At 46.4% G+C, this 27,296-nt stretch overlaps 1 protein-coding gene across 1 annotated transcript in view; it reads left to right on the plus strand.

Moving 5' to 3' along the window:
• Positions 1 to 27,296, plus strand: part of LOC138292914 (complement C3-like) — a 2,405,892-nt gene that overhangs the window by 1,279,409 nt on the left and 1,099,187 nt on the right. Inside the window, exon 18 of the mRNA XM_069231788.1 lies at positions 1,366 to 1,507. Within this exon, the coding sequence (XP_069087889.1) occupies positions 1,366 to 1,507 (142 nt within the window). The remainder of the gene's footprint in view (positions 1 to 1,365; positions 1,508 to 27,296) is intronic.

The following is a 27,296-nucleotide window of genomic DNA, read 5'->3' on the forward strand; positions in this document are numbered from 1 at the left end:
ATAAACAATGGGCATAGGAGAACTTTTTTGAAATTCTAGGAGCAAAAAGGTATGGAGTGGTATTAAGGAAACCAATGGTGAGGGATTTCCTAATGCTAAAGGGGTAGGTGGGTCTGGAGCTGTATCTTTTGATGGTTCAAAATGTGTGAGAAAGGTCACTCATTACTCACTTCCGATTAAGAATAATTAGAAGTAATTTATGCTTCCCGCTCTCCCAGTACGATTTTAAATCCATACAAACTTGCCCGTGTGATCTGGTGTCCTTACAGTCTTTAATACATTTTCCCATGTTTTGTGATTTGTATGCACCGTTTGGATGAAGATTTTTACTCCCCCTACTGAGAAAAAAGGGTTTTGTGCAGTACAGCCCAGCCTATTTGAGTTTGTATGTGGTCCCGGATGTGTAGGTGTGTCGGGGGGGCGGGGGGGGCCTTCTTCAAAGGAGCTATAAGTTGGCGGAACAGGGTAAATTCTTTCTAATCATTAAATATTTTTATTTTTCGAATTTTGACTGTAAATGAATTTGGAAGCTTTTAAGATTACAAATATGTAAGCTTTTAATCTTTTTTAAATGTTTTGTACTGTATATGTATTTATATGATTTTTATAGTTAATATTATATAACCAAACAAAGAATTCAAACTGAGCATAGTGCTTTTGGAATCTATATAAACCAAAGTCAAGACTTCCATTCATCTGACCATCTTTAGTAACTAAAGCAGTCTATACTTGGAAGGTTTCCACCGGGGCCACTCTTTCCTGATGGCTGGCCCCTTCCATCCAACAAGCTTTTTGACAATTCTTCTAGAAGAAATGCATTTCTAATCGAAGAATTATCTTTCACCTGCCTATTTCCTATTGCTGGAAAATCTACTGTATTTGTTGGCATCAGGCTGCATATCTGAGGAACTGATATGGATGCAGGACAGAGCAGAGAAACTAAAGCATACTGGTGTATTGCATATCCTGTGCATGCAAGTAGCACCTTCACACAAATCTTTAATAAAATCTTTGAGAAATAGTTTAAGGTCCCGTTTCAAGTTACTTAGCATTTTCTTTTAATTTTTCAAGCCTTAAAGAAATCCTAAGACTATTCACCTGACGCACTGTGTAAGTTACCCATATTACATGATTTATATTTTTGTGGTACAGGTTCTCTTATGGTTGAAGACGTAAATACACATGTATATAAGCAACAGGGTGATCAGCAGTGTCAGAAATAGCCAACTGGCCAAAAATAAATTCATTTCAGGCTAGTGGTGATGAGTAAGTGTAACATTCAGGAAGACAATTTTAAGAACTTTGATTAAATACTAAATATAAATAGATAGGTTAACTGAAAAATTCATTGTTTTTGGTTTCTAGAAAATGAGAATTTAGATTGGGATGAAGATGAAGATGAAGATGAAGATGAGGACGGAATCACAATTAGGACATCGTTCCCTGAAAGCTGGATGTGGCATATAGAGACCGTCATAAAAGACCCAAAGAAACCAGATAGCTCAAGGTAAATGAAATGCCTACTGGTGATATCAGAACAAAAGGAGAGATCCAAGAGACGGATTGAGTAAATCATGTCAAATTAGCCCACAGATGTAAATGCATTTCAGATGTTCTATGCTTTCACAAATACCAAGAAAAGTATGATATAATGGCCTAACAAGTCTCTCTGCAGGTTGGGGGAGAAGGGTAGAGAGTGGTGGCAAAATCGGTACAGGGATCACTCGCAACATCGACACTCGCAGCACGTCCTGTAACAATGGACAAATTAAAAACAACCACCAAAACTAAATTGCAGCTAGAGACATAGATAAGACAAGGGGAAAAGTAACACCAAGACTGAGACACAAGGCTAACTGACAATGAAAGAGAAAAGGAAAGTGAAACAAATGCAGAAAAATGGAAAGGCAGAAATAAAAGGGAAAAATTATCATACAAGTCATGTACCCCCCTTCTTTTCGGACCTCTTATGTTAGAGGGATACATTATTCCCTGCTGGATAGTAGTGGCCAAACGTGATGGAAAGAGGGCCCATTCTTAGTCACCACATCAAGAAAAGGAGGATATTTTGTTTAGTAATGAGAATGACGTGAAAAAATTAAACCCATTCCTAAGACCCATTAAGATGTGGCACTCATAAGTAAAGGAGGACCAGGATTCAAAACCATCGACTGATGAAGATCTGCGGAATTAATATGTGACCCCATTACCATGTTTGAAGAGGAAACTGGAAAATTGTATATATGGAAAAAAACTATTTTTTTTTTTCAAAGACCCCCTATCATTTCTCTCAGTTCCAGTTCTGGGGATGGTACCATGTACCTCCAGCCAATGCTAAAACCAGTTTTGGTGGTAGTACAAGAGTTTTAGCAACAGTCAGTCCATCTGGTGTCAATGGTGTCCATACCACTTGACAAGTTGTGCCAGAAATTAGAGGGTTTGGAGAAAAACAGGGCTACAATAACATCCCTGATCATCAGGCCAGAAAATGTGCAGGTATTCTGATCACCTATAAAAGATAACAATATCAGAGGAAGAGAGTTTAGAAAGGATTATGGAAAGGATGGCATATAAATTGGCAATTTGTTGCACCAGCAAGGTGAAGAGGAGTTGTGCTTGTACCCGTGAGGTCAAGAGGTCAACCCAGCTTCACATATTGCTTCACTGCACTCTATTTCTGATCAGTAGAGTGAACCCCTGGATGTATTTCAGTAATCTCACACATCAAGAATTTAATTTGCCATGTCAAAGGACCGCGGCCTGAAGTTGCCATTTTGTTTGGGTGTATTCACTCGCTGTCAGAGTCTGAAAAGTAAGTTGTCAAACAATATCCTGAGGAGAATTTGTGATAATTCTTCAGTCAGTTCATCCATGTTTTTCATACTGAAGAAAATACATGATTGTTGCCTGGCATGGTGGACTGAGACCTGGAGAAAATCACTATCATTGTCCAATATCCGCTGCCATTTATTAAAGACATAGGGCCTGATTACGACCTTGGCAGAGGGGATTACTCCGTCCCAAAGGTGATGGATATCCTGCCCACCATATTACAAGCTCCATTATATCCTATGGAACTTGTAATACAGCGGATGGGATATATGTCACCTTTGTGACGGAGTAATCCCCTCCGCCAAAGTCGTAATCAGCCCCATAAACATGTCTATGTGAGATTCTAGCATCTTCAGACAGCTGGAGCTTCAAGGAGCATATCACTTTCTTTGTATCAATGAAGGTGATAAATGGACGATAGCTTTTTGCACTCACTTTGGACAGTGTCAGCCAGACTCATGCTACTGGGATAGGAAGGCCCCAGCCTGGTAGATGGGTATGTGCCCCATACAGGGAGTGACCTGCCTGTATGTGAAACGGGAATCCTGACTTTTAGTTGGCCCCACTAATACACTAACCTTGTGTGTACACCAAGACATTTAACTGTCCATGATAAAGCTAAAGTCCAGAATCTGGTCTGTGTCCTGGAGAGGCACACAAAGCATGACATAGGACTACTTTCAGTGTTTTGGGTTGTTCACATGAAGAGAAGTTGATAACATACTAATTTCTGAGGATTACTAGTCCTCAGCTGACCTTTTTCCTTTATTGAGAGGAGTATGGTCTACTGACCCTGTTGCGTGGGCTCTCATTATCCTAAATGAGACTACGTAGCAGGATCATTCACGGTGTGGGGGACTGAGTCTGACCCACTTGGAAGGACCTTTGTCACCCTAAATCTGGTTTTGCCCCAGCTAACTAGCAGTGCCTCATCTCTCCCGTGAGGAAGGGATGATTAGGCAGCAGAGCGCATGACATCTTTGGAACCTCTCAGGGAAGTCGTGGTCACTCAGATCCAAACCAACTCTCTCATTTACAGTATGATCTCATATACAAATGACAAAGGCAGTTTAAGTTTTAGATATTGTTTTAATAAAACAACTGCATTTTAGATATTAAGGCGTGAGCCGCAATAACCAGAACCATACCACACAGTAGGATTGAAATAGTCATGAGGAGAGTGAAACATAAGAATAACGCTATCATGGTGTTAACAATTTCTACTCTCTCTCAGCTAGTTCTATTTCGAGCACAGCATGTTAAGCTTCTAACTTGCCTTTCAGATTCCCTGGGAAGACATCAACCCTCATACCTGAGCAAAGGCCTGTGATCTGGTGTCAGCATCTGCAACGAGGCAGTCAGCGTCTAGTTGTGGTTCCCTGGTCGAAATCTCCCTCTTGCGTGTATTAGGACAAGGAAGTGTTTTTATATCACAAAATGTCCCTACGCAAGAATGCCAAAGACTAAACTCCTACCACGTCTATCGGCAATGTACCAGAATGTATCATTGACTGAAGCACAGAGTGAACAAGAATGTGTTATTGAGAACTCCAGTGCTGAAGTAGGCTAAAAAGTGTGATATAAAAAATAAAACAAGACCGTAGAACTGGTTATTTGGAAAATAACAGTACGAAGCCGAATAAAAAGCATTTAGAGCAAAGTACACAGGGGCTCTAAGCTGCGAGCAAATGAACAATATACATCCAGGGCAAAGTGCACAAGGGCCTAAAGCCTGAAGCTAACGCGCAAAGGATACATAAAACTGATCACACTACTCCCTCCCCTTGTCGGTAGCAAGTGGTTCTAATAATACAAAAATATGCCACAGATACAAAAAATAAACCAAATATATTTCGACAAGTCCAGAGGACAGCAAAGCAGGAAACTAATTTAAATTGGGAAGCATGTGACGTTAAAGCCAAATTTGATACAATGTCAATTTAAAAAAATCCAATTCTTAGACGGAAGCCACGGAAAGCAGGAGATCCTCCACTTCGACAGATGTCAATATCGGAAAATCCACGCCAAAAACTATCATGGAGCAGGTGTGTTCCAAAGCCCCAGAACCATCCAGAGCGGCACCCCGTGCAGGGCCTATGGATGAGACAATACTATCTTCCTCCAGAAAGAGAATCTCATAAACTGCCTCACGAAGCAAACGCAACCATAGTGCACAAGTCTGGGAATGAGCCCTAATCGGGAACATCAACAGATCAGTATCGACCACTCGGGGGCGCTGCAGTGAGAGACAGAGAGCCAGTGCATGTTCAAACGAGCACCAAAGGCACCGAAACACGGGTTGCACACAATCCAAAACCGGTCGGAATGACAGAGACCAGTCACACTCCAACTGTCCCAGGAGGGTTGCTCCAAAATGCTGCTTCATGCGTTCACGACACAGCTGCGCTGACGGGAGCGCCAATATGGGATCTCGTTGCGGCGGGACAGCCATTGCGGAAGAGCAACAGCAAAACACCAGCCAACAAAGCCAAAGTAATCGGAAATCCCCCAAAAATGCTTCCGAAAATAGAATGAATAGCCGAAGGTATTAAACCGAATATGGAAGAGAAGGCATGAGCAAAACCAACACCAACGGCTTTGAAAAAATGTGCAGTTCCAGCAGTGCTGGACGCATTAAATATACGTCCCACGAGTTCACCAAAGTGGCTAGGAAAGTTAGTATTTAATAGGGACTGTATTTCCACTGATGACCTTGCCACCTGAAGAGCGTAGGTCTCGCTGCAGATGTAAGGGCCACGTGCTTTTGAAACAATAGAGCTTTCAGTCGACTCAACTTGTCGAAATTCACCTTGGAAGTAGCAATATGAGGCCAGATGTCCGCTACCTCCCTAATTTGAGTGGGGGGAAACAACACATTCCTGCAGCACGTAACAGCCTTGGTGACAATGACTACGTAAACTATTCCGGCACGCATGCCACAACAGGGTTCACTGTTAAGAAGGACGTAACTGCCATTTGAAAGCACCTGGAAAGTGTTTTTAATTACTGGGACTGGAACTCCCTTAAGATAACAAGCTAAGTTAGCAATCGAGGCATTACACGCCCCGTGCAAAGACAGCTGTTTACAAACCATCGAATGGCTGACAGAAGTTTCGCATTCGCTACCGCTAAGAAAAACCTCCCTCATACCATTAAGACATCTGTATAGAAAGGGAAGCTCCCACACCTCATGTATGTAACTGTCTCCAACTGTTCATATCTGCCCACCGGAATGTGCTTTAAACAAGAAGTAAATTGCAGAGTGGAGATAGGCAGATTAATAACCCTGTGAATCAACCACTCAGCTGACGGAATCTCAGCCACAGTAAAAGGCAACTTCTCCAACTTTTCAATATTTAACATAGCATACGTCGCTTCCTTCTTAGCCATCAGCTGTTGTTGACATGTCAAATTAAAGGAAATAAATATCTCCCTGGCACGAATATGCTGCCACAGAACGCGACCTGCCTTCAATGTCTTCAACCCAACTGCATGATGGACCGCGTTTGACTCTGCCCATGATATAAAGAAGACATATCAGATTTAATAATGTCTATAGCAGAGGAAACAATGTTGTCAATTGTATATACACGGTCTGATAGGGTATGCATCCCATTATCCACAACAGACAAAGCTTGTATCAAATTTTCCTGATCAACTTGCCTCAACCGGGCCGCTGCCTCTTGTTGTGAAAGTTTCCAAATCTCATTATATACTTCATACAAAAAACGTTTCTTCCGTGGTACTCTTGGTCCTGACAAAAAATCTTGCAAGTCAGTATCATTAGACAGTAACGTGAGATGTGTCTTAACTGCATCCAGCGTGGATGACTTCAACCATTGTTGACAAAGTTTCCCCACGCTGTATGTAGTAATGATATCAGCATGTTCTCGTGATATGTAGCGAGGGTCTGCCCTACTAGTCCTGAACCCCCCCGAAGAGGTGACAAAACGCTGATGACACCCATTAGTGTCTATGGGCCACAATAACCACCCGCCCGGACGTATCAATGAAGTGTTAAGCGTACCATTCTGGACCCAGTCCGTAAGCTCACTAAACGTGGCATTGATATATTGCTGCCAATTTTTTAATTTGGAAGGGACAGGTATGCTAGGCAAATTCAAGTCTCTAATTGTTGCTAAGCCCAAACAGCTAGTCTGTTGTACAGTGTCATTTAGGAAAATCATTTGGACAGGAATAATGCATGCCCTAAACAATGTGTTCCTACCCCGCATTTGCCAATTTTTCGTTCCCCAGACACTTTTCAAATCAACAGTTTTGGACCAGTATTCATACCCCTCAACTGAAAGTTTGGATACAAACAAATTTGAATACAGTAATTTAGTATCAGTCAATAACATTTGCTTATTAGTAAGCGGAGTAACCTTATAATAGTAAGACTTAGCACCCTGTTGATTATGCCCAGAAAAATATGCAAATTTATAAGAATAAGTTTTAGAACTCCCCTGTGGAGGAGTCGGGCAATGTTCCCATTGCATATATTCAAATATTGATTTAGGGCTACTAGCTTTATGAATACAGCGGTGTCCATAATAATTGTAGCAAAACATGTCACCATAATTATCTCTAAATTGGTAAGCATCTTCATTTTCATAGACAGTATAATATTGCAATTCTGTCAACATAGAATCTACTGTTTTTACGTCCCAATCATCAGAAACAATGCCTGGTATAACGATATCATTCATTGACAATTTGAGAACATACGGTATCTGAATCATCTCAGTGGGACCATATATATCAAACATCACTCTATCCCACACAATCCCATCAGGAATTGGTACAGCAGAAATGTTCACAAAGGACAAGTCTCTTCGAACCGTATGTGACGGAAAATGTGGTTTCAACACCGTCTCCACGTGCTCAATGTCAGATCGTTCAGGAAGAAAATGACCATGTATTACCAGAAAAAAGGTAACTACAAACCCCAGCCACAAGAAAAGAGTCATTACAGTCATAAAAAGCCACAGATAGTTCCAAGGAACTACAAAATATGTGTGTTTAAGCCAACACAGCAGCTTACGCGGACCCAGGGCTGATGTTGAAGAGGACGAGGAGTCCGACACGGTATCATCAGTGGTATTGAAGCAGCCGGAGGCAGTTCTCGCAAAAGGTGCAACCGTAAACAAAGAAGCAGATGGTGGCTCTCGCCTTGGCACGCTATAAACCACGTGTTCAGCAATATCAGTAGAACGTACAGCAACTTGATCAAAAGATTCCAAATCATTCGTCGTCTGTGGAACAATCGCAAGATCAGCTTCCACCCTCCCCAAGCTCGGAGAGGAAATTGCGTCGGTGCAAATCACCTGCAGCGGAACTTCTTCCCCAGTAGTGAGAGGGATTCCGGAACTACTGGGTGTCCCTCTTGGTCTGCTGTGCAGAATCTGCTACATGTTGTAACTTGACATTATCAATGGAAACAAAGCCATTTCCTTTGGCCCCTTGCAACGGTGGCAAAATTACAGTTCTTGTGCCGCTGATCCCTATAACAGGGACAGGAACCCGATAAGAAGGACCAAATTATTTTTTCACTGCGACCTTTTCACGCACAAGATCCCCAATCCTGGGAATCCAACCAGTAGACGTTACTGGTTCATCCTCAATTCTTGTGGAGGCAGCACTTGCAGAAGAGTTATCTTCACTGAATTGTTGTAAATCCTGCAAAACAGTGACACAATCATTTATGTCAAAGGGCGTATCTGCCGTCTCCACACCAGGACCATCTAGATCAGAAACATACATTTGTGTTCCAAACAGGCACTCATATGAAGTACGACCCCCCAGGGACCTTCTAGGCAAGTTATTAAGTGCTCTCTGTACTCCATACAGGTGGGATAGCCAACTACGACCCGTACCTATAACTCTGGCCGTTAAGGATTGCATTAAATCGCGATTTAAACGCTCCACAACAGAATTTCCCTCGGGATGAAATGGAGACGAGAACTGGAGCTGGACCCCCAACAAAGCCATGGTGTCCCTGAATGCCTTAGAGGCAAAGGCAGGGCCCTGGTCCGAATGAAAAGCCGCAACTGCAAATGTATCGACAAAAATGCGCAAATCTTTAATAACAGTTCGAGCGTCAGCCGAGCGCTGCGGCCAGACCCACACAAATCTGGAGCACGAATCTACAGCAACCAATATATATTTGTATGCACTATCTGGTGTCAGCGGACCACAATGATCCAAGTACACACACTGTAAAGGTTTATTTGATATGAGAAGGGGCGTCTGCTGCGGGCGTCTAGCCGTTGAAACTTTAATTTGTTGGCGGACATCACAACAAAGGACATACTGCTTCGTCTCTTTATAGAGACCAGGCCACCAATAACAAGCCTATAAGTTTGAAATAGTGGCAACCACGCCCGCATGTGCAGAAGCCGCCCCCTCATGTGCTGCAGTAATTAATCGAGGTCGCTCAATTTTATTGGGCATTTCACGTACACCAACCCCGGGGATATTAACTACAGCGTTCACCATACCACCCATACAGTAATTATATTTAGAAGGGAATCCTTTAGGAAAAGGCTTGCCATCAGCCGTAGCTTTTATGGTAGCCAAAATCTCCGTGTCTGGTTTGGAACTCGATCGAGTTACTGCGGCCACAGTGGCAACAGCCACTGCCGATTTTGTGGCTTCATCAGCCAAAGTATTCCCAGCAGCGTGTATTCCAACGCGCTGGTGTCCAAGTGTATGTACAACATGGACCTTAGGAAGCGTTTCCTTCAGATCCGCAACCTTCTCCCACAGTAATTTGTGTTTAATGGTGTTACCCTTGGAATCTCTGAACCCATTCAATCTCCAGTAGTGCAAATATTCGTTGAAAGACTTAACACAGTAATAGGAGTCACAAACCAGCAATGTCAATATTGCCGGATCCGTGTGTTCCAATGCTAACAATAGAGCTTTCAGCTCAGCCAACTGTGCCGTACAATCTCCCAAGGTCTGTGTATACGTATGTCGGGGCAGAACACTTCCCCCTCAATATAGCCGCTCACCACCGCACATGCAGCAGAATACTGTTGTTTAGTCCCAACCGCTGGTTGCGCAGAGCCATCTGTATACATGACCACTTCATATTGGTCAACAGGCAATATGCCAGCGGGAACTGGGTACTCCATTTCATATAGAAGGAATTCCTGAGTCTGCAGTTTAGGGTCAAATATGTAATCTAAATCAGTGGCTGTCAAAGACGTAGCCCATTGAATCCATCGCGGGTGTAAAGCTTTCGAATTAGGAACACTCATTTTTTTAACAGCTTCTAAGGCTGGAATTGGGGAAACGACAACGATGCGTTGGCCCTGGGCAAGAGGTCGTTCTTTAATCACAGCCATCTGTACTGCAGTGAGAATTTTCTCAGTTTGTGCAAAACGGTGTTCTGCAGCAGAATACAAGTGCGACTTGTATGCTATGGGGACTGTGTCACCCTCATTAAAGGTGACATAAGTAAACCCAACGGCACCAGGTATAACCCTGATGACCGTTGGCGTTTTATTGTCCCGAGTGTGTAAATGTGTTACTGCTAAGAGATCAGTCAGTAAATCTCGAAGAATAAGTATGCTCATTCGTCCAAAATCTACTCTAAAAATTCTGGCGAATCAATTCGTATAATGGTTTTATACGTGTAGCGTAATCAGGAATGTAAGTTCTGCCAAAATGTAGAAACCCCAATAATGACTGGAGTTTCTGAACCGTATTAGGAGGTTGCAATTGAGCACATTTCTCCAAAAAGTGAGGCGCTAAGCTCTTGCCCTCATTCGACAATTCATATCCCAGGAAAATGACGCTGAGGAACGCAATCTTTGATTTTTTTAAATTAAATTTGTAGCCAATGTCAGCAAATCCCACAACAATGCGCGCTACTCGCATTAAATGTTGCAGCAACTCATCGTCCGTCAGATATATATCATCAACATAAGATAATGCTTCGGGGTCCAACTCGTGCAAAATTTCAGTGACACGAGCCGAAAATAGTCCTGGGCTATTCTTATACCCCTGAGGCAGACGACAAAACTTTTTTTGAGAGCCAAACGCTGTGAAGCTCATATAGTCCCTACTTTCGGGTGCTATATTTTGGCAGAAGAATCCATTTGAGATATCTAAAGTTGTTTTGTATTTCTTACGCACTATATTATTCATGAGCGTAGCGCTGTTTGAATTCTGTATTGCATATGTGCGTGTATGTCCATTTAAATGTCTGTAATCCACCACTATCCTATAAGAATGGTCCGGTTTTGCTACTGGAAATAAGGGATTATTCATTGGCGAGACACGGGGTTCAATTACTCCCTGGTACTCCAATTGTGTAAGAATTTTCCTTACCGATGCCCTTGCTTCAAATTTTATAGGATACTGCGGTTGCGGCTGAGGTTCGCCTTTTATCGGAATTACATGATTTGGTGAATTTCTATCCCACCCCACTTTATTTCTATATAGGGCGGGGGCCTGTGCTAGATCCCATGATTTACTATAGGACACAGCTAGTTATCCCGGAACAAGTGGTGAGAATGAAGGTGTAATAACCTCCTCCCCAACTGGACAGTCACGAACAAAGTCAGGTGGCCAATCCTGTTCGGCCAGCAGAACGTCATACTATTTGACCACACGGTCCCAAAAGATGGCGTTTATAGTGCGTTCAATGTCCCCTTCTAATTGTAAAGTTACTGTATAAACTCTATCGGGATCAGAGGCACGCATATCTGCTGTTTCGACTTGTATGAAGTCATCAGTTGCTTTCACCTCCAGATGCTCTAAAAGACTCCGGCGAACTATTGTGACCTCTGCCGCGCTGTCTAACAGTGCTAACGCCCATGTCTTGTTCTTCAAGAGAACTCTCTTCTTGAGTGGCATGTCTAACTGAGATTGGTTTCTCTTCTTGTTTGACTGAAACCTCCAATGAGCGTTGTGACTCCTGTCTCGGTTTCACGTACTCCGTTCTCCGCTCTGACCGCCCACCTCTCTCATTTCTTTTTTCCGAGGAGTCCTGAAAGGAACGAGATTGGCGTGTATCAGTATATTGATATCTATCAGGAGTCTTCAAATTATGCCTATTCCTGAGATTATACCTATTCTGCAGGGTCTCCGGTTGCGGAGATTGTCCCCTATCTTTCTTAGGTGTCTGGTGTTTTTTCTCCCAGCGCTTTTTAGTACCCTCAGGTTGCTGTTGTTTAGTAGTATCTTTACTATTCTTACCCTGTAACTGGGGTTTTTGCGGTCTAGCCCCAAGGCTATCACGACCGATACTCGAATATGTTTCTCAGCAGTTCCCGCTCCTGGTTACCCTGCGGGACGTCTCGAAGATGCATATGCACCGCTAGTGCTACTGCCTCCCCTTTGAGATTACTCAAAATCATAGAAGAAACCGCAGCAAAATTGCCCATCAGCTGCATCCCCAAATCTAAGGCTGGGGCAGCTCCATATTCATCCTGAATTTGTTTCAGCACTTCGGGCAGATTAGCCAATGTGGGTGTACCATGTGCTGTAGTGTAGAGCGCAGCAAATACCGTGCCCCAAGTATTACAATGGTCCACAGGAGGAACCATTCCATACGGCAAACACATTGTCAATATTCTATGTTTATCCTGAGGTCCGGTATGGGGAAATACTGCTTCCAGCGTATTAATTTTTTGCGCCAGCCAAAATGGAGTCTCCTCCCGCTTTGCTGGGACTTTACCCATAACTGACTGTACAGTGGTCGGATTAACCCCCGGAACCACTGCATGTGGTTGCGCCGGAGCAGCACGCGCTGGGTTAGTGTTAAGTGTCTGCATCACAAATTGAACCAAACGTCTATATGTAGCCGTTAATTCCGTATATAAGCGACGAACTTCAGCCACTGCTAATTGAGCAACCGCAGGATGTGGTGTATATGTAGCCAATAAAGGCCAGGTAGGACCATTATTACTCAGTGGACCTAACCTAACAGGTGCTATGGTGTGGGATAGGGCGCCATCAAGCCAATTATTATGTTCTTGATATGATAGAGGTATTTCTAAATATGCATATGCCCTGTATTGTCCAGGGGCATTAGCAAGAGTGTATTCATGAAAAGTGTTTGTACCTCCATCTACTGCTGGAAATACAACCCAAGAATAAAAAAGTTCTGTCCTATAAGCTGCATGGGCGTCCACCACAAACGTGACTGGACCCCCCTGGTTCGTGAGACTATGTGCTATCAGATGTCCCGTGAGCGGTTGGCGCATATTAAGCGCTATGTTCACTACTTGAGGATTTGCCATTATTAAACAGCACTAGGGCAGAGAAGGCACACCAATATTGGGGTTTTTCCTTTCAAAGTTCAAGCTTCAACAACCGACCACTAAGCAATAGGATGTACCTATCTCGTGGTGGCGGAAATCCTCAGCCCCACGGACGTTTCCGTTAACGGAACCGAGGAGTCAATTTATATATGAGACCGAGAGAGTCAGCCGGACCTGAAAATTAGAGCCAGACCAATCGTTGGCGGCGCCATGTCGCGTGGGTTCTCATTATCCTAAATGAGACTACTGGATTTCTAGGTAGGAGGATCGTTCACAGTGTGGGGGACTGAGTCTGGCCCACTTGGAAGGACCTTTGTCACCCTAAATCCGGTTTTGCTCCGGCTAACTAGCAGTGCCTCATCCCTCCTATGAGGAAGGGATGATTAGGCAGCCGAGCGCATGACATCTTTGGAACCTCTCAGGGAAGTCGTGGTCTCTCAGATCCAAACCAACTCTCTCATTTACAGTATGATCTCATATACAAATGACAAAGGCAGTTTAAGTTTTATATATTGTTTTAATAAAACAACTGCATTTTAGATATTAAGGCGTGAGCCGCAATAACCAGAACCATACAACACAGTAGGATTGAAATAGTCACGAGGAGAGTGAAACATAAGAATAACGCTATCATGGTGTTAACAATTTCTACTCTCTCTCAGCTAGTTCTATTTAGAGCACAGCATGTTAAGCTTCTAACTTGCCTTTCAGATTCCCTGGGAAGACATCAACCCTCATACCTGAGCAAAGGCCTGTGATCTGGTGTCAGCATCTGCAACGAGGCAGTCAGCATCTAGTTGTGGTTCCCTGGTCGGAATCTCCCTCTTGCGTGTATTAGGACAAGGAAGTGTTTTTATATCACAAAATTTCCCTACGCAAGAATGCCAAAGACTAAACTCCTACCACGTCTATCGGCAATGTACCAGACTGTATCCTTGACTGAAACACAGAGTGAACAAGAATGCGTTATTGAGAACTCCAGTGCTGAAGTAGGCTAAACAGTGTGATATAAAAAATAAAACAAGATTGTGGAACTGGTTATTTGAAAAATAACAGTACGAAGCCGAATAAAAAGCATTTAGAGCAAAGTGCACAGAGGCTCTAAGCTGCGAGCAAAGGAATAAAATACATCCAGGGCAAAGTGCACAAAGGCCTAAAGCCTGAAGCTAACGCACAAAGGATACATAAAACTGACCACACTACAACCCCACTCATGTAAAGCTCTGCTTAGATGTAACACCCAGATTCGTACACTGATATTCTGTATGTGTGTTTTGAGCATGTGTATGCATGTCGTGGCATATAAATTAGTGGATTCCATTTTTGATTGCCCATGGTTTAGCAAGGTTTAGCATGTAACAAGTTGGAAGGTGAAGGTGGAGTAAGGGAGGATGGAAGCAGTGATACCCTTAAAAAATCCATGAGGGCATTATAGCAAGGGATTGATGATTAGTTTTCCAGAGCACTGCCTTTTGATGGATGTAAGGGCATGGGGGTGAGGCAGATTCTGTTGTTAAAGGTGCAGAAGTTTCTATCCTGGGCCTTCCTTTTTGTCTTTTCCAGATTGTTGGTTCAGGAAAGTAGATGACAGGAGACTTCACACTTCAATGTGCCCATGTTTTGAATACTCCTGGTCTGAGTCTGCATAATCCATACCTGCTCTGCGATACATCACTTAAAAAAAAAAGTCTGTCTGCACTACAGCCAGAAAATGACATCTGAAAGGGATCCACCCCAAACTGGCTCCAGAACCCTAGGTAGTGGATCCAGATCCTGTCAGGAAAATGAATATAAAGATCAGGTCCAAGCCATCTGATTAGGCACCCTTGAATCATGCCTAATAAATTTGTGCTGTCAGTACCAATGTGTAGTGTATCCAGCAAGAGTCAACATAGCAGAGGACTGGCCCCATGATCTGGTGGCTGCAAATGCTGAAGACAAGCATTTGCCGACCAGGACGTCTCAGCCTACCAAGTTAAGAACTAGGCTTCCACCCAAGGTCCAGTGAATCCAATGAATGCTGCTGGTGCGAATTCCAGGAGCCTGCACATCAGCCAGTGCTGCATCCTTCTGTACTTCTGCTGAGCAGGTACTTGCGGCCTAAAATCAAGAGACTGAACATGCAAAGAGAAACTGCCATTAAGAACTTAACACCTACCACTTTGAACATTTTGTTACAGTAACAGATTGAAGTAAGATTTACCCGATATGATAATTGCGTAGTGAACTTATATCTGTACCTAATCTTTTGACCATGATCCGTATCCCTGATAAGTCACTGTAGATGTTGGGGGCACCATAAAATTTTGATGGACTCTGGAAGTTATGTGATTCGTTAGAGCCCTGTGTCCGAACAACTGCTGAACTGTGTAGTATTTCACTTTGCTGTGACAATGAAGGACTTTCTTTTTCTTAAGCTAAGCACTGAGCTGGACAGAGAAATGAACATGTCTGTTGCTTAACTGTTTGATTTATGAATCCCTGTCTCCCAACTTCCCCCTGCCCCCAGAGAAGCATTTGACTTCTCACCATGCTACCATGAGACTCAAGTTTGGAAAGTGTCTGTGTGGCCCAGTTTGAAAGCCAAAGTAGGATGGCCATAATACACCAAACGCAAATGACTGCAACCACCACAGTTGAGGCCCCATAGTCCCTGTCTTCCCTGTGGGTCAGGAACTTGCCATTTGGGTTATGCAACCCTTCCTCCAAATTTCAGAGGCTTAGGAGCCATGTCCTCAGTGATGTCGTGCATCAATTTGTCATAGTCTTTCTGGACGAAACCTGATTTATTGAAATGATCAGAAGAGCAATAGAAAACATGTTCTATCCTTTTTCAAATTCAACATTGTTTACATTCTAAACCAGAAAAAGCATGAATTTAGAAATACAGTAGGAATACCTATGATACTGGCAGTCTGCTCAAGGGCTGGCTGTGTATCCCAAGAAGATTACCCTAGATTGGCCTTCCCTGACAACTGTAAGACAGGTTTAGTGTTTCTTTGGTCTAGCAAATTCCTAACCGTAATTAATCTGTGATTTCACCCACAAGAAATGTTTCATCTCTCAAACTCCTAAGAAACAAATACTATTAAATGGATTGGACTGAAGAAGTCGAAAAGGTTTTTCAAGAGATAAAAAAAGATCTTCCATTCAAGCACTTACTCTTAGACATGCAGACCCAATGAAACAGTTCATTGTGGAAATTGAAGCCTCTAAGGGGGCTGTGGTGCATTATTTTAAAATCAGTTGATGGACTGGAGCATCCTATGATTTACTTACGTCTTGTTCTGTTGTCCTGGAGTAAAAGTACTCACTTCCAGAGCATGAGCTTTTTGCTATCAAGCATGCATCTATGGAGCCAACATTTTTAATTGGAGTTAGTGAATCATTCAAGGTTAGAACAAACCATTGAAACCTAAAGTTTCTTGAAGACATTCAGTGTCAGAACTGAGCCCAACAGAGTTTGGTGTACAATATAATTCCTATATCATCTTTGCTACTGCTGCTTAGACATTCCTGTGCATGAACTGACAAGATGGTGCTTTTGAGATCAGGAGACTTCTGAGTCAACTCTCCTTTTGCCCACTAGAGCGTTAGGGCATATTTTTTCTTTTACTCAAAGACTGCATGCTCTTAGTTTACTGTTGAAAGAGGAACTGGAAGATACACTGTATAAAACTCAGTGTGCATGCTATCATGATTTATACTTCAAACAACAAGTTTGTTTATTCCTATTGCCAGTCTGAAAGAGGAGATTTCTTCAGCATGTGCCTTAAAACCTTAATTTCTGGTCATCTCACAGTCAAGAACATTCTAGATCTCCATCTCCCTTTCATTTGGTGGCCATCAGTTCATCAGGATGTTGAGTTTTATATTTGTTCCTTTTGTGGCCAAGGCATGGCAACTCATCAAATAACTTTAGCATATTTCCAACTTTTATCCATTGATCCCAAGCCTTGACATAGGATATCAACTAATTTCACAATGGATTTTCCTCCCTCCTACAGGCATTGGGTGAGTATGGTTAATGAATCTTAAAGATGGTACACTTTCCATCCTTTCAGCCCATTTCTTCTACTACTCAAATGCCCAGTTTCTCATAGGCCTTTTTGAATACATGGGCTACCACATACAAATATTTCTAATAGAGACGTGCAGTACATTTCATGTTTTCAGAAGGTTCTTTGTTCTTCTATAAGCCTACAATAACCTTTATCATCAGCTTTCCCTCCCCAGACCAATGATCAGACTGAGGGGCTAAACCAATTTCTAAAGCATAACCTGTGATGTTAGAGGATTGCCACTCAAAACAATTTGCCTGAATATTTACCCTTAACAAGATTTTCATACAATAATGCTACTAAATGTTTGCATTTTTGCTTACTTTAAGGATTTAATTCTTCTTTACCTCAGATAAATTCCTTTGTTCCAGAAGCCCCTGAGTTCATTGGAGGATTACAAGAACAAAGTCAACCCAATATTAAGAACCAAGCCAAACAAGGCATGAAAACCAGAGTTGATCTTTACAGAAGTCCTACACCTATATTTCAACCAAGGTCTGATCATGCCTTGGTTTTTGCCTATCCATTAGCATTAATTTTCATCATCAAAAAGATAAATACAGTTAAACTCCATCTGCAATTACCTTTACCATGGAAAAATCTTCCACATTTCCCATTTTTTGAAACCATATGTAATAGATCCATTTCACAATCTTTCTTTTCTTCCTCCTATCATGGTCATTGATCATCTTGCATGTAAAGTGAAAGAGATGTGTGAATCCCATAAAATTCTGAATCACTTCATTTTTTACAAATTTATTGGAAGGGTTATCCGCCCACTGTACAGTACCTTCTTCCTCAGTTCTTGCTTCTAACTTGGTTCATTGATTGCTCTATGGGCATCTTACTTTCAAAAAATTTGAGTCTGTCTCTGTGACATTGTGCAATCTTATAGATACTCCACTCACATAGTTCACCTGCATTTGTTTGCCATTGGATCTTCTGACTTATCCTCTGTTGTTCTGTTGAGCAGTAAACTCATCTCACTTAAGAGTGGCACACCCCAGCCTCTTTTAAGCTTCTTGTTTCTTGTGGGTAGGATAGTGGGGTTGGGCAGTAGTTATGGGAAAAACCAGGCAGGTTTTCAATGCTGTAATAAAGTTCTACCCAGCCCTGAACAAAACATTCTATACAAGTCTCTGTCCAAAATGGACGCCTTCTGAAATAAACATCTTTATTGAAACCCAGTCCATTATTGCCAACCTGTTTCCTGTAACAATTTTCCTGCTCCTGTTTGACAATATAAATGGGGGGTTGACCTTCTACCTACTGCATTACAGCACAGTTGAAGTCCATTTCTCGATGGACTGATCCCCCACAGGCTACTATTTTTTTCCACTTTTTCTAATTTGTTTACTCTAAGCTTAAGATTTTGGGTGCTCGGAATTCTGCCTGTTACTTTCTGTCCCCATTGTTGATGCCTGCAATAGTTGATCTTTTTTCTTTAAAGCTCTTGGATTTTTAGCCCACTTCTCAGATATTCTGACCTATCACCTAGATATTCCGATCTGCTCCTCATCTCTGTTCTTCTTCTCATCCTCTGCAGTTTTTTATGCCTTTGGGCTTTTTGATTTAGTTTAGGGACTCCTTTCTGTAGACACATACTTTTAACACTTTCTGATCTAGTGTCAAGGAAAGCGACTACTCGCAGATATTACCCCTATCTCCGACAGGCCGGGTTGTAGACAAAGGAATATCCTTTGTGTACAGCCACTAACACAATTATACTTTTTCTCTAGGAGGAGTTGGTTATTTCCACCAAAAGTGCAGTAGTTAGGTAATGCACAGGTAAGCACTGTAGCTGTACTCATATTTTTCGGTAGTTGTTTAAGATTGTGCCCATTGTCGAGGTAAGCCTCAGCAAGGCCTACTAGTGCAAGGGGTTCGCCCTTCTCTGCACAAAGTCCTCAGACCATATAGGAAGAAGTTGGCACAGAAACTGAAATAAAAGACAAAGGTGGTCATTACAACCCTGGCGGTCTGTGTTAAAGCGGCGGTAAGACCGCCAACAGGCCGGTGGTAAAAAATGTGCAATTACGACCATGGCGGAAACCGCAAACAAAGGCAGCCACTTTAACACTCAGACCGCCACAGCGGTACAAACAAACAGTGCGGCGGTCACCGCCAACAGACAGGCGTAGGACAAAGTACCGCCCACAGTGTCACAACCTACCAATCTGCCATGGCGGAAACAGGATTTAGAAGGGAAAACGCTCACCTCTACACACCCCACGAGGAACTAGGACACCATGGAGCCGGAACTCCAAATTTTCCCTGCAATAATCTTCCTGCTCCTCTACCAGGAGCACGAAAGCCGGCGGCGAAGACCACAGTGAGTACTGCACCTATGACACAGGGGAGGGAAAAAACAGGGACACACACACGCAATACCCCCACCCTCACCCACTACAACATACACACTAATACACATTTATACATGATAGTTACACCCCCCAACCCCTCCGGAAGAATGCAAAGACAAAAGGAAATGAGTGTAACCATAGAAATATATTAAAAGCAAGTATGCAAAAATATATATATACACCATTAACAAAATATACACCAAGCATAGTAGTCCAGGTAGTGCTCCAATTAAGTCAGTGGAACACTGGGCTCACACGGTATGGGCGAGGCCCACACAAGATCCCCGACCATGATGGAGAGAACATTGCAGGGGCATAAGAGAGCAAGAAAACAGGCACCTCAGGGGGGGGTAGGGGGGGCACCTCAGACGGTTGAGTGCAGGACGCCAAATCCACGAGAGGGCCACATCCCCACTGTTCAATCCTGGGAAGTGCAAAGCCTCAGTCTCTCAAGTCTCTACAGTGGGTGGGTTGCCCACTGCCATATCCTGGGGAGTGCAAAGCCACAGTCTCTCAAGTCTCTACAGTGGGTGGCAAAGCCACAGTCTCTCAAGTCTCTACAGTGGGTGGTTTGCCCACTGCCATATCCTGGGGAGTGCAAAGCCACAGTCTCTCAAGTCTTTCCAGTGGGTGGGTTGCCCACTGCCATATCCTGGGGAGTAAAAATGTAAATTTGCACTTGTATAGCGCACTACTCACCCATTAGGGTCTCAAGGCGCTGTACTCATACCGCTATGGAACCCCTCCTGGCTTTTCCCTGTGAGGTGCCTACTCCTGGGCACCCCCAGGGTGAAGACAGGCATCCAAGCGCTGTTGGGGCTGTTGTGGAGATTAAGCAAGCTATTGCCCAGAGTTGCAGAGTGGGACCCATGAATTAGATTAGGCACCGAGGCGAGAATTATCTGGTCAAGGGGAATTGACCCCAAGACCTGCTGAAGCAGGACTTGAACCCTGGTCTTGAGCCAGATCTCTGCTTCAGGGTCTGCCACTCTAACCATTGAGCCACACTTCTCCACTGCTAGCAGTGCAAAGCCACAGTCTCTCAAGTCTCTACAGTGGGTGTTTTACCCACTGTTCAATCCTGGGGAGTGCAAAGCCACAGTCTCTCAAGTGGATAACAGTCTCCACTGGTTCTGGAGGGGGCTTTGTGCCCAGAGTGCTTCATCCTGCTAAGGACAGAGGTAGTGGATGCCTTTCTCCACTGGTTCTGGAGGGGGCTTTGTGTCCAGAGTGCTTCATCCTGCTAAGGACAGAGGTAGTGGATGCCTTTCTCCACTGGTTCTGGACGGGGCTTTGTGCCCAGAGTGCTTCATCCTGCCAAGGACAGAGGTAGTGGATGCCTTTCTCCACTGGTTCTGGAGGGGGCTTTGTGCCCAGAGTGCTTCATCCTGCCAAGGACAGAGGTAGTGGATGCCTTTCTCCACTGATTCTGGAGGGGGCTTTGTGCCCAGAGTGCTTCATCCTCTTAAGGACAGAGGTATTGGATGTATCTCTCCACTGGTTCTGGAAGGGGCTCTGTGCCCAGAGTGCTTCATTCTGCCCGTGAGGGACTCAGTAGCGTCAGTGCCCTTGGCGCTCATGGGCCAGCGTTGTTTGAGACAGCGGTGCCCTGTTCAGCGGTGCTTGGAGCGGCGGTGCCCTGTTCAGCGGTGCTTGAGACGGCAGTGCCCTGTTCAGCAGTGCTTGGAGTGGCAGTACCCTGTTCAGCAGTGCTTGAGACGACAGTGCCCTGTTCAGCGGTGCTTGGAGCGGCAGTGCCCTATTCAGTGGTGCTTGAGGCGGCGGGCTCCTTTGCAGTGACTCAGCTGCTGGCGGTCCTCTCTGTCCCAGCGGGGCTTGTGCTGGCGGTCCTCTCTAGCCCAGCGGGCTTATGCTGGCGGTCCTCTCTAGCCCAGCGGGGCTTGTGTTGGTGGTCCTCTCTGTCCCAGCGGGGCTTGTGCTGGCGGTCCTCTCTGTCCCAGCGGGGCTTGTGCTGGCGGTCCTCTCCGTCCCAGCGGGGCTTGTGCTGGTGGTCCTCTCTAGCCCAGCGGGGCTTGTGCTGGCGGTCCTCTCTGTCCCAGCGGGGCTTGTGCTGGCAGTCCTCTCTAGCCCAGCGGGGCTTGTGCTGGCGGTCCTCTCTAGCCCAGCGGGGATGATGGCTGTGGCCTCCTGGGCAGCGGGGATGATGGCGGTCTCCTCCGCCGTGCTGCTCTTCCCAGACTTTCCTGCTTTCTTGTGGCCCTTCCCCACCTTGGAAGGTGTCGCACCTGACTCCACACTCCCACCGGGACCCCTGGGACCGGCTTTGGTGGCTGGAGTCTTCCCCCTCTCCCGCCGGGCACTGGCCAACTTCTGATGCTTCACAGGTGGGGGACTGTCTGTGCTGTGGCTCCGTGCCACACTGGCTGCCCTGGTGGTCGGTGCACTCCAGATTCCGGTGACTTCAGGCACCACCGGTCCCGGAGATGTTGTGGCTGAGGTGCTAGTTCGGGACCTAGGAGACGGACAGGGTGGGGGAGGTGTGGGAAAGAGGTCAAGGTTGGACAGGAAAAGTTTTTGGGAGACACTGGGACGGGTAGCTGGGGGGGTTTGGGAGTGGAGGAAGAGATTGTCATTGAAGGAGGTGTTCGTTTGCTGACTTTGGGTGAAGGTGCATGCGCTGGAGGCTGGGTGGGTGTGTGCCTGCGTTTGTGTATCTTGGGAGGTGGCATCACAGACACACTGGGAGAGGACACAGGGGATGTGTGAATGGTAGTCGGGGTGGTGACTGCATGTGAGCGGGGTGTGGTGGTGGGTGTGCTGGTGATGGCAGTAGTGGCTGTAGATGTAGTGCATGCAGGTGTGAGTGTAGACGAGACTGGGAGGGAGGAGGGAGACGAGGAGGAGGGGGACACAGAGGAGGCAGTGGATGTTGGTGTGTCTGCATGTTTGTGATGCTTGCTTGAGTGCCTGTGGGATGTGTGGTGCTTATGTTTGCCAGACCTTCCCTTGGGTGTTGTGTCTGGGTGGAGGAAGTTGGAGGGGGGAGGCTAGAGACGGGGACAATGGCTGCCATCAGTGCTGAGGCCAGAGTCTGAAAAGCTCGCTGAAGGGCCGCCTGACCAGAATGAATGCCCTCCAGGAATGCATTAGTTTGTTGCAACTGCCTTTTTACACCCTGGATGGCATTCAAAATGGTAGACTGCCCAACAGTGAGGGACCTGAGGAAGTCAATGGCCTCCTCACTGAGGGCAGCAGGGGTGACTGGGGCAGGGCCTGAGGTGCCTGGGGCAAAGGTGATGCCCACCCTCCTGGGTGAGCGGGCACGGGTCAAAGGCTGAGGGGCTGCTGGGAGGTCGGATCTGGTAGGGGGGGTGGCGGCTGTACCTGTAGATGCAGGGGTCAAAGATGTTGCCGCCACCACAAGGGAGCTCCCATCAGAGGACGAGTCCGTGTTGCTGGTGTCAGCTCCTGTCCCCACCGTGGAGCTCCCCTCGACCTCCGTCCCACTGGTGAACTCCGAGTCTGTAGTTTCGCCCTCCAGGGCTATGTGGGATGCAGCTCCCTCCTGCTCCGGTGCCAATGCTCCTCCGCCTGATGATGCTAATGCACACAAGAACAGGGAGACCACAAAAAGGGGGGGGGGCAGAAGAAAGACATGTTGAGTGCATGCATTACCGCCACCGTTGGCGGGCACGACAGACACAGAAGCCCCCTGCACTACGCTGCCCTCTTGGGCTCCACTGTTCAATTCCTGGGAAATGGCCTACTAGGCTATGGACGATGTCTGCACACACGGTTGACACAGGGGCATGACTAGGTGTACTTGGCACTCTACAGAGTTGGGGTGGGGTGCCACATGGCCTGCCTACTGGAGGGATCTTGCCTACTAAAATCGCCCTGGCCTAGGGAAAGCCACAGCCCACCTCCCCCACCCAGACACCTCCACTGCGTGCAAAATCAACAGGATGAGAGTGTACTCACCCCTTGTGGCTGCTGTGATGCCCTGAAGCGCCCATCCAACTCCGGGTACGCCACCGCCAGGATCCTGAACATCAGGGGGGTCATGGTGCGACGGGCACCCCTCCCACGTTGGGAGGCCATCCCCAGCTGAGCTTCCGCCGTCTTCTTGCTCCAGCGGCGAATGTCCTCCCATCTTTTCCGGCAGTAGGTGCTCCGTCTGTGGTAGACCCCCAGGGTCCGGACGTCCTTGGCGATGGCACGCCAAATATCTATTTTCTGGTGGGCGCTGACCTACATGATTTGTACAGGGGGAAGAGAAACTTATTACCAACTGCACCGTCACAGTCATTGGCCCCCATCCCTACCCTTGCCATGTGGCACATGCACTCACTGTTGTTTCATGCATGCCGCACTCTCCCCCTTTCCTTCTTACATCCACCCCTCTCCACACAGGCATAGCCCATACAGCATGCTCCCAGTGTACTTACCTGTTTGTCTGGAGGACCGTAGAGTAGCGTGTACTGGGGGAGGACCCCATCCACGAGTTTCTCCAACTCCTCCGATGTGAAGGCAGGGGCCCTCTCCCCAGACACTCGAGCCATTGTCTCTTCCAGACCGAGGTCACAGCAGCACTTGCAGTGTAGGTCCTCTCCTGTCGAAGATCAGGTATTGAGCAATTCAACAGATGGAAAATGGCGGTCACGTCCACGGCGGTGGGTACCGTCACCGCCGGCGTACATCGTCAGTGGCTCCTGGGACCCATAGGTTCCAATGTTAACCAATGCAGAATTGCGCCAAGGTCTTCGACCGCCTACCGCAACGGAACACAACCTCAGCACAGTTACCTCACATCCAATTGTCCCTCTTTAGAGGTCAGGCAGCCGCCATTTCAGGGGCCCACATGGCTTCATTTTTAACTGCATCACACATACCTAGGCCTAGACTCAACACACATACAGGCCAATTTTTGGATTATGATTGGTGTTCTGTGTAAGCTGTGGTTACGTACCTCTGAGTTGTTTGACTCTGTGCTCGCTGTTGTCCTTCATAGGCACCGTCCACTGGGACATGTGAGGAGATGGTGGCATCCTCCGGTGTACCGACCATTGGTGGACCTGTCAACAATGGAGGAAAGACATGTGATTATCACCTACAGGCTTGACCGTGCCACACTCCAGGAACTGTGTACCCAGCTGGAGCCAGACCTGATGTCAGCTATCTGCCATCCAACAGGAATCCCCCCTCAAGTGCAGGTGCTGTCAGTGCTCCATTTCCTTGCAGGTGGGTCATTTCAAACAACAGTGGCCATAGCATCAGGGATGTCCCAGCCTATGTTTTCCAACGTGTTGTCCAGAGTGTTGTCTGCCCTGCTGAAACACATGCGGAGCTACATCGGTTTCCCTCAGGTTGAGGATTTGCCTACTGTGAAAGGTGATTTCTATGCCCTGGGACATATCCCCAACATCATAGGTGCCATTGATGGGACACATGTGGCTTTGGTCCCCCCCACAGGAGTGAACAGGTGTACAGAAACCGGAAGAGTTATCATTCGATGAATGTACAGATGGTATGTTTGGCAGACCAGTACGTCTCCCATGTGAATGCCAAGTTCCCTGGCTCAGTGCATGATGCCTACATCCTGTGGAATAGCAGCATCCCTTATGTGATGGGTCAACTCCAGAGGCACCGTGTGTGGATATTAGGTGAGCACCTGGAAGCAAGACAGTGGGAATGGTTGTCTGGGTCTGGGAATATCCCTACAGGTTGTGTGTCTAACAGTTGTCCCTCACCATTTGCAGGTGTCTCTGGTTACCCCAACCTGTCATGGTTACTGACCCCAGTGAGGAATCCCAGGACAAGGGCAGAGGAATGCTACAATGAGGCTCCTGGGCAAACTGGGAGGGTGATCGAAAGGACCTTCGGCCTCCTGAAGGCCAGGTTCCAGTGCCTCCATATGACAGGTGGATCCCTATTCTACTCACCAAAGAAGGTGTGCCAGATCATCGTGGCCTGCTGTATTCTTCACAACTTGGCTTTGCACAACAGGTGCCTTCTCTGCAGGAGGATGGTCCAGATGGTGGTGTTGTTGCAGCTGTGGAGCCTGTGGACAGTCAAGACGAGGAAGCAGAAGAAGAAGACATGGACAACAGGGACTCAGTGATCCAGCAATAAAACACAGGTAAGAATACAAACCTGCCTACTACATGCACTTAAACACTACTTCCTCTCTACTGTCTGTCGTTTTCACCCAGTGTATGGTCACTGAGTTGTCACTTTCCCTTACAATTTCACAGATGTGGGTCCCAATGTGTGACATCTGCTTTGATCCCTCATGGACTACAGCTGTGTGACATAGGTATGTTGACATTACAAATGAAAGAGCTTTTTGCCACAGTAATTGCTAATACAGTATTCCAAAAACACAGACTGACTCCAGATTGTTTTGTGCTTTAAGGGTGTTTATTTTAGGGCTCAATATTGGAGGGGGTAGCAAAATAGTGAGGGGTGATGGCAGAGGAATGTCCACGGCAGAGTCCAGTCTATTAGTCTCACAGGTGCACTGCCCAAATGGGCATAGGAAGTGGAGCTGGGGCAGTTTAAGGATGGACAGGGTGACAAAGTGGGACAGTAGGATGACATTCAGGGTGGTCTCATTTCTTGGAGGGGGTCTTGGCATCGTTCTCTGTCTTTGTCCTGGATCTCAGGGACCGTTTGCGAGGTGGTTCTCCCTCTGCAGGGGGTGGGGTGCTGGTGTGGTGGTCCTGTGGCGGTGCCTCCTGTCCACTAGCGCCGGCAGAGGTGGTGGGCAGCTCATTGTCCAGGCTAGTGTCAGGGGCCACTTGTAGTGCCACAGTGTCCCTCCTGGTGTTGAGTACTTCCTTCAGCACCCCTACGATGGTGCCCAGGGTGGAATTTATGGCTCTGAGTTCCTCCCTGAAGCCCAAATACTGTTCCTCCTGCAGGTGCTGGGTCTCCTGAAACTTGGCCAGTGCCGTTGCCATCGTCTCCTGGGAGTGGTGGTAAGCTCCTGTGAAGTTGGAGAGGGCCTCGTGGAGAGTGAGTTCCCTGAGCCTGTCCGCCCCCTGTCGCACAGCAGCCCTCCCAGTTCCCCAGTGTTCCTGGGCCTCCGTCCCCTGGACCGTGTGCCCACTACCACTGCCCCCAGGTCCCTGTTGTTGTTGGGGTGGTGGGTTAGCCTGGGTTCCCTGTAGTGGTGGGCACACTGCTAATTGACGTGTCCTGGGGACGGAGGTATGGGGCCGCTGGGTGGGTGCTGTGCTGGTGTTTCCAGAGGGGGGAAGCTCTGTGGTGGCCTGTGACTGGGTGAGGGGAACCAATTGTCCCGAGGTCTCCGATGGGCCGGGCTGGTCATCTAGATCCAGTTGGATAGAGGTGCTGTCATCACTGTGGGCCTCTTCTGTTGGTGGTGTGGACATGTGTGGACCCTCCTGTCCGGTGACGTTGGGTAGGGGTCCTGCAGGGGTATAAAAGGATGTTTATTACATCTGTGTGTGCCATGGTGTGCAATGGGTGGGTGACCATGTACCCCAGTGCTTGCATTCCTGTGTGGGACCTTGTGTGATGATGGTTTAGGGGGGTGTCTGGGTATGTGCAGTGGGCATGCTTTAGTGTTGGGTGTCCATGCTTTGTTGTTGCATGCAGGGCTTGGGGTTAGGATGTGTGGTTTGTGATGTTGGGACATTTGTGAGGAGTTAGAGTGATGGGGGTGAGGGTGGGGGGATGTGCTGGCATGCAGGTATGGTGGGGGATGTAATAGTTAAGATTTGACTTACCAGAGTCCACTCCTCCACCTACTCCTGAGAGGCCCTCAGGATGCAGAA

This window comes from Pleurodeles waltl, chromosome 4_2, assembly GCF_031143425.1.
Source record: "Pleurodeles waltl isolate 20211129_DDA chromosome 4_2, aPleWal1.hap1.20221129, whole genome shotgun sequence".
NCBI classification, from domain to species: domain Eukaryota; kingdom Metazoa; phylum Chordata; class Amphibia; order Caudata; family Salamandridae; genus Pleurodeles; species Pleurodeles waltl.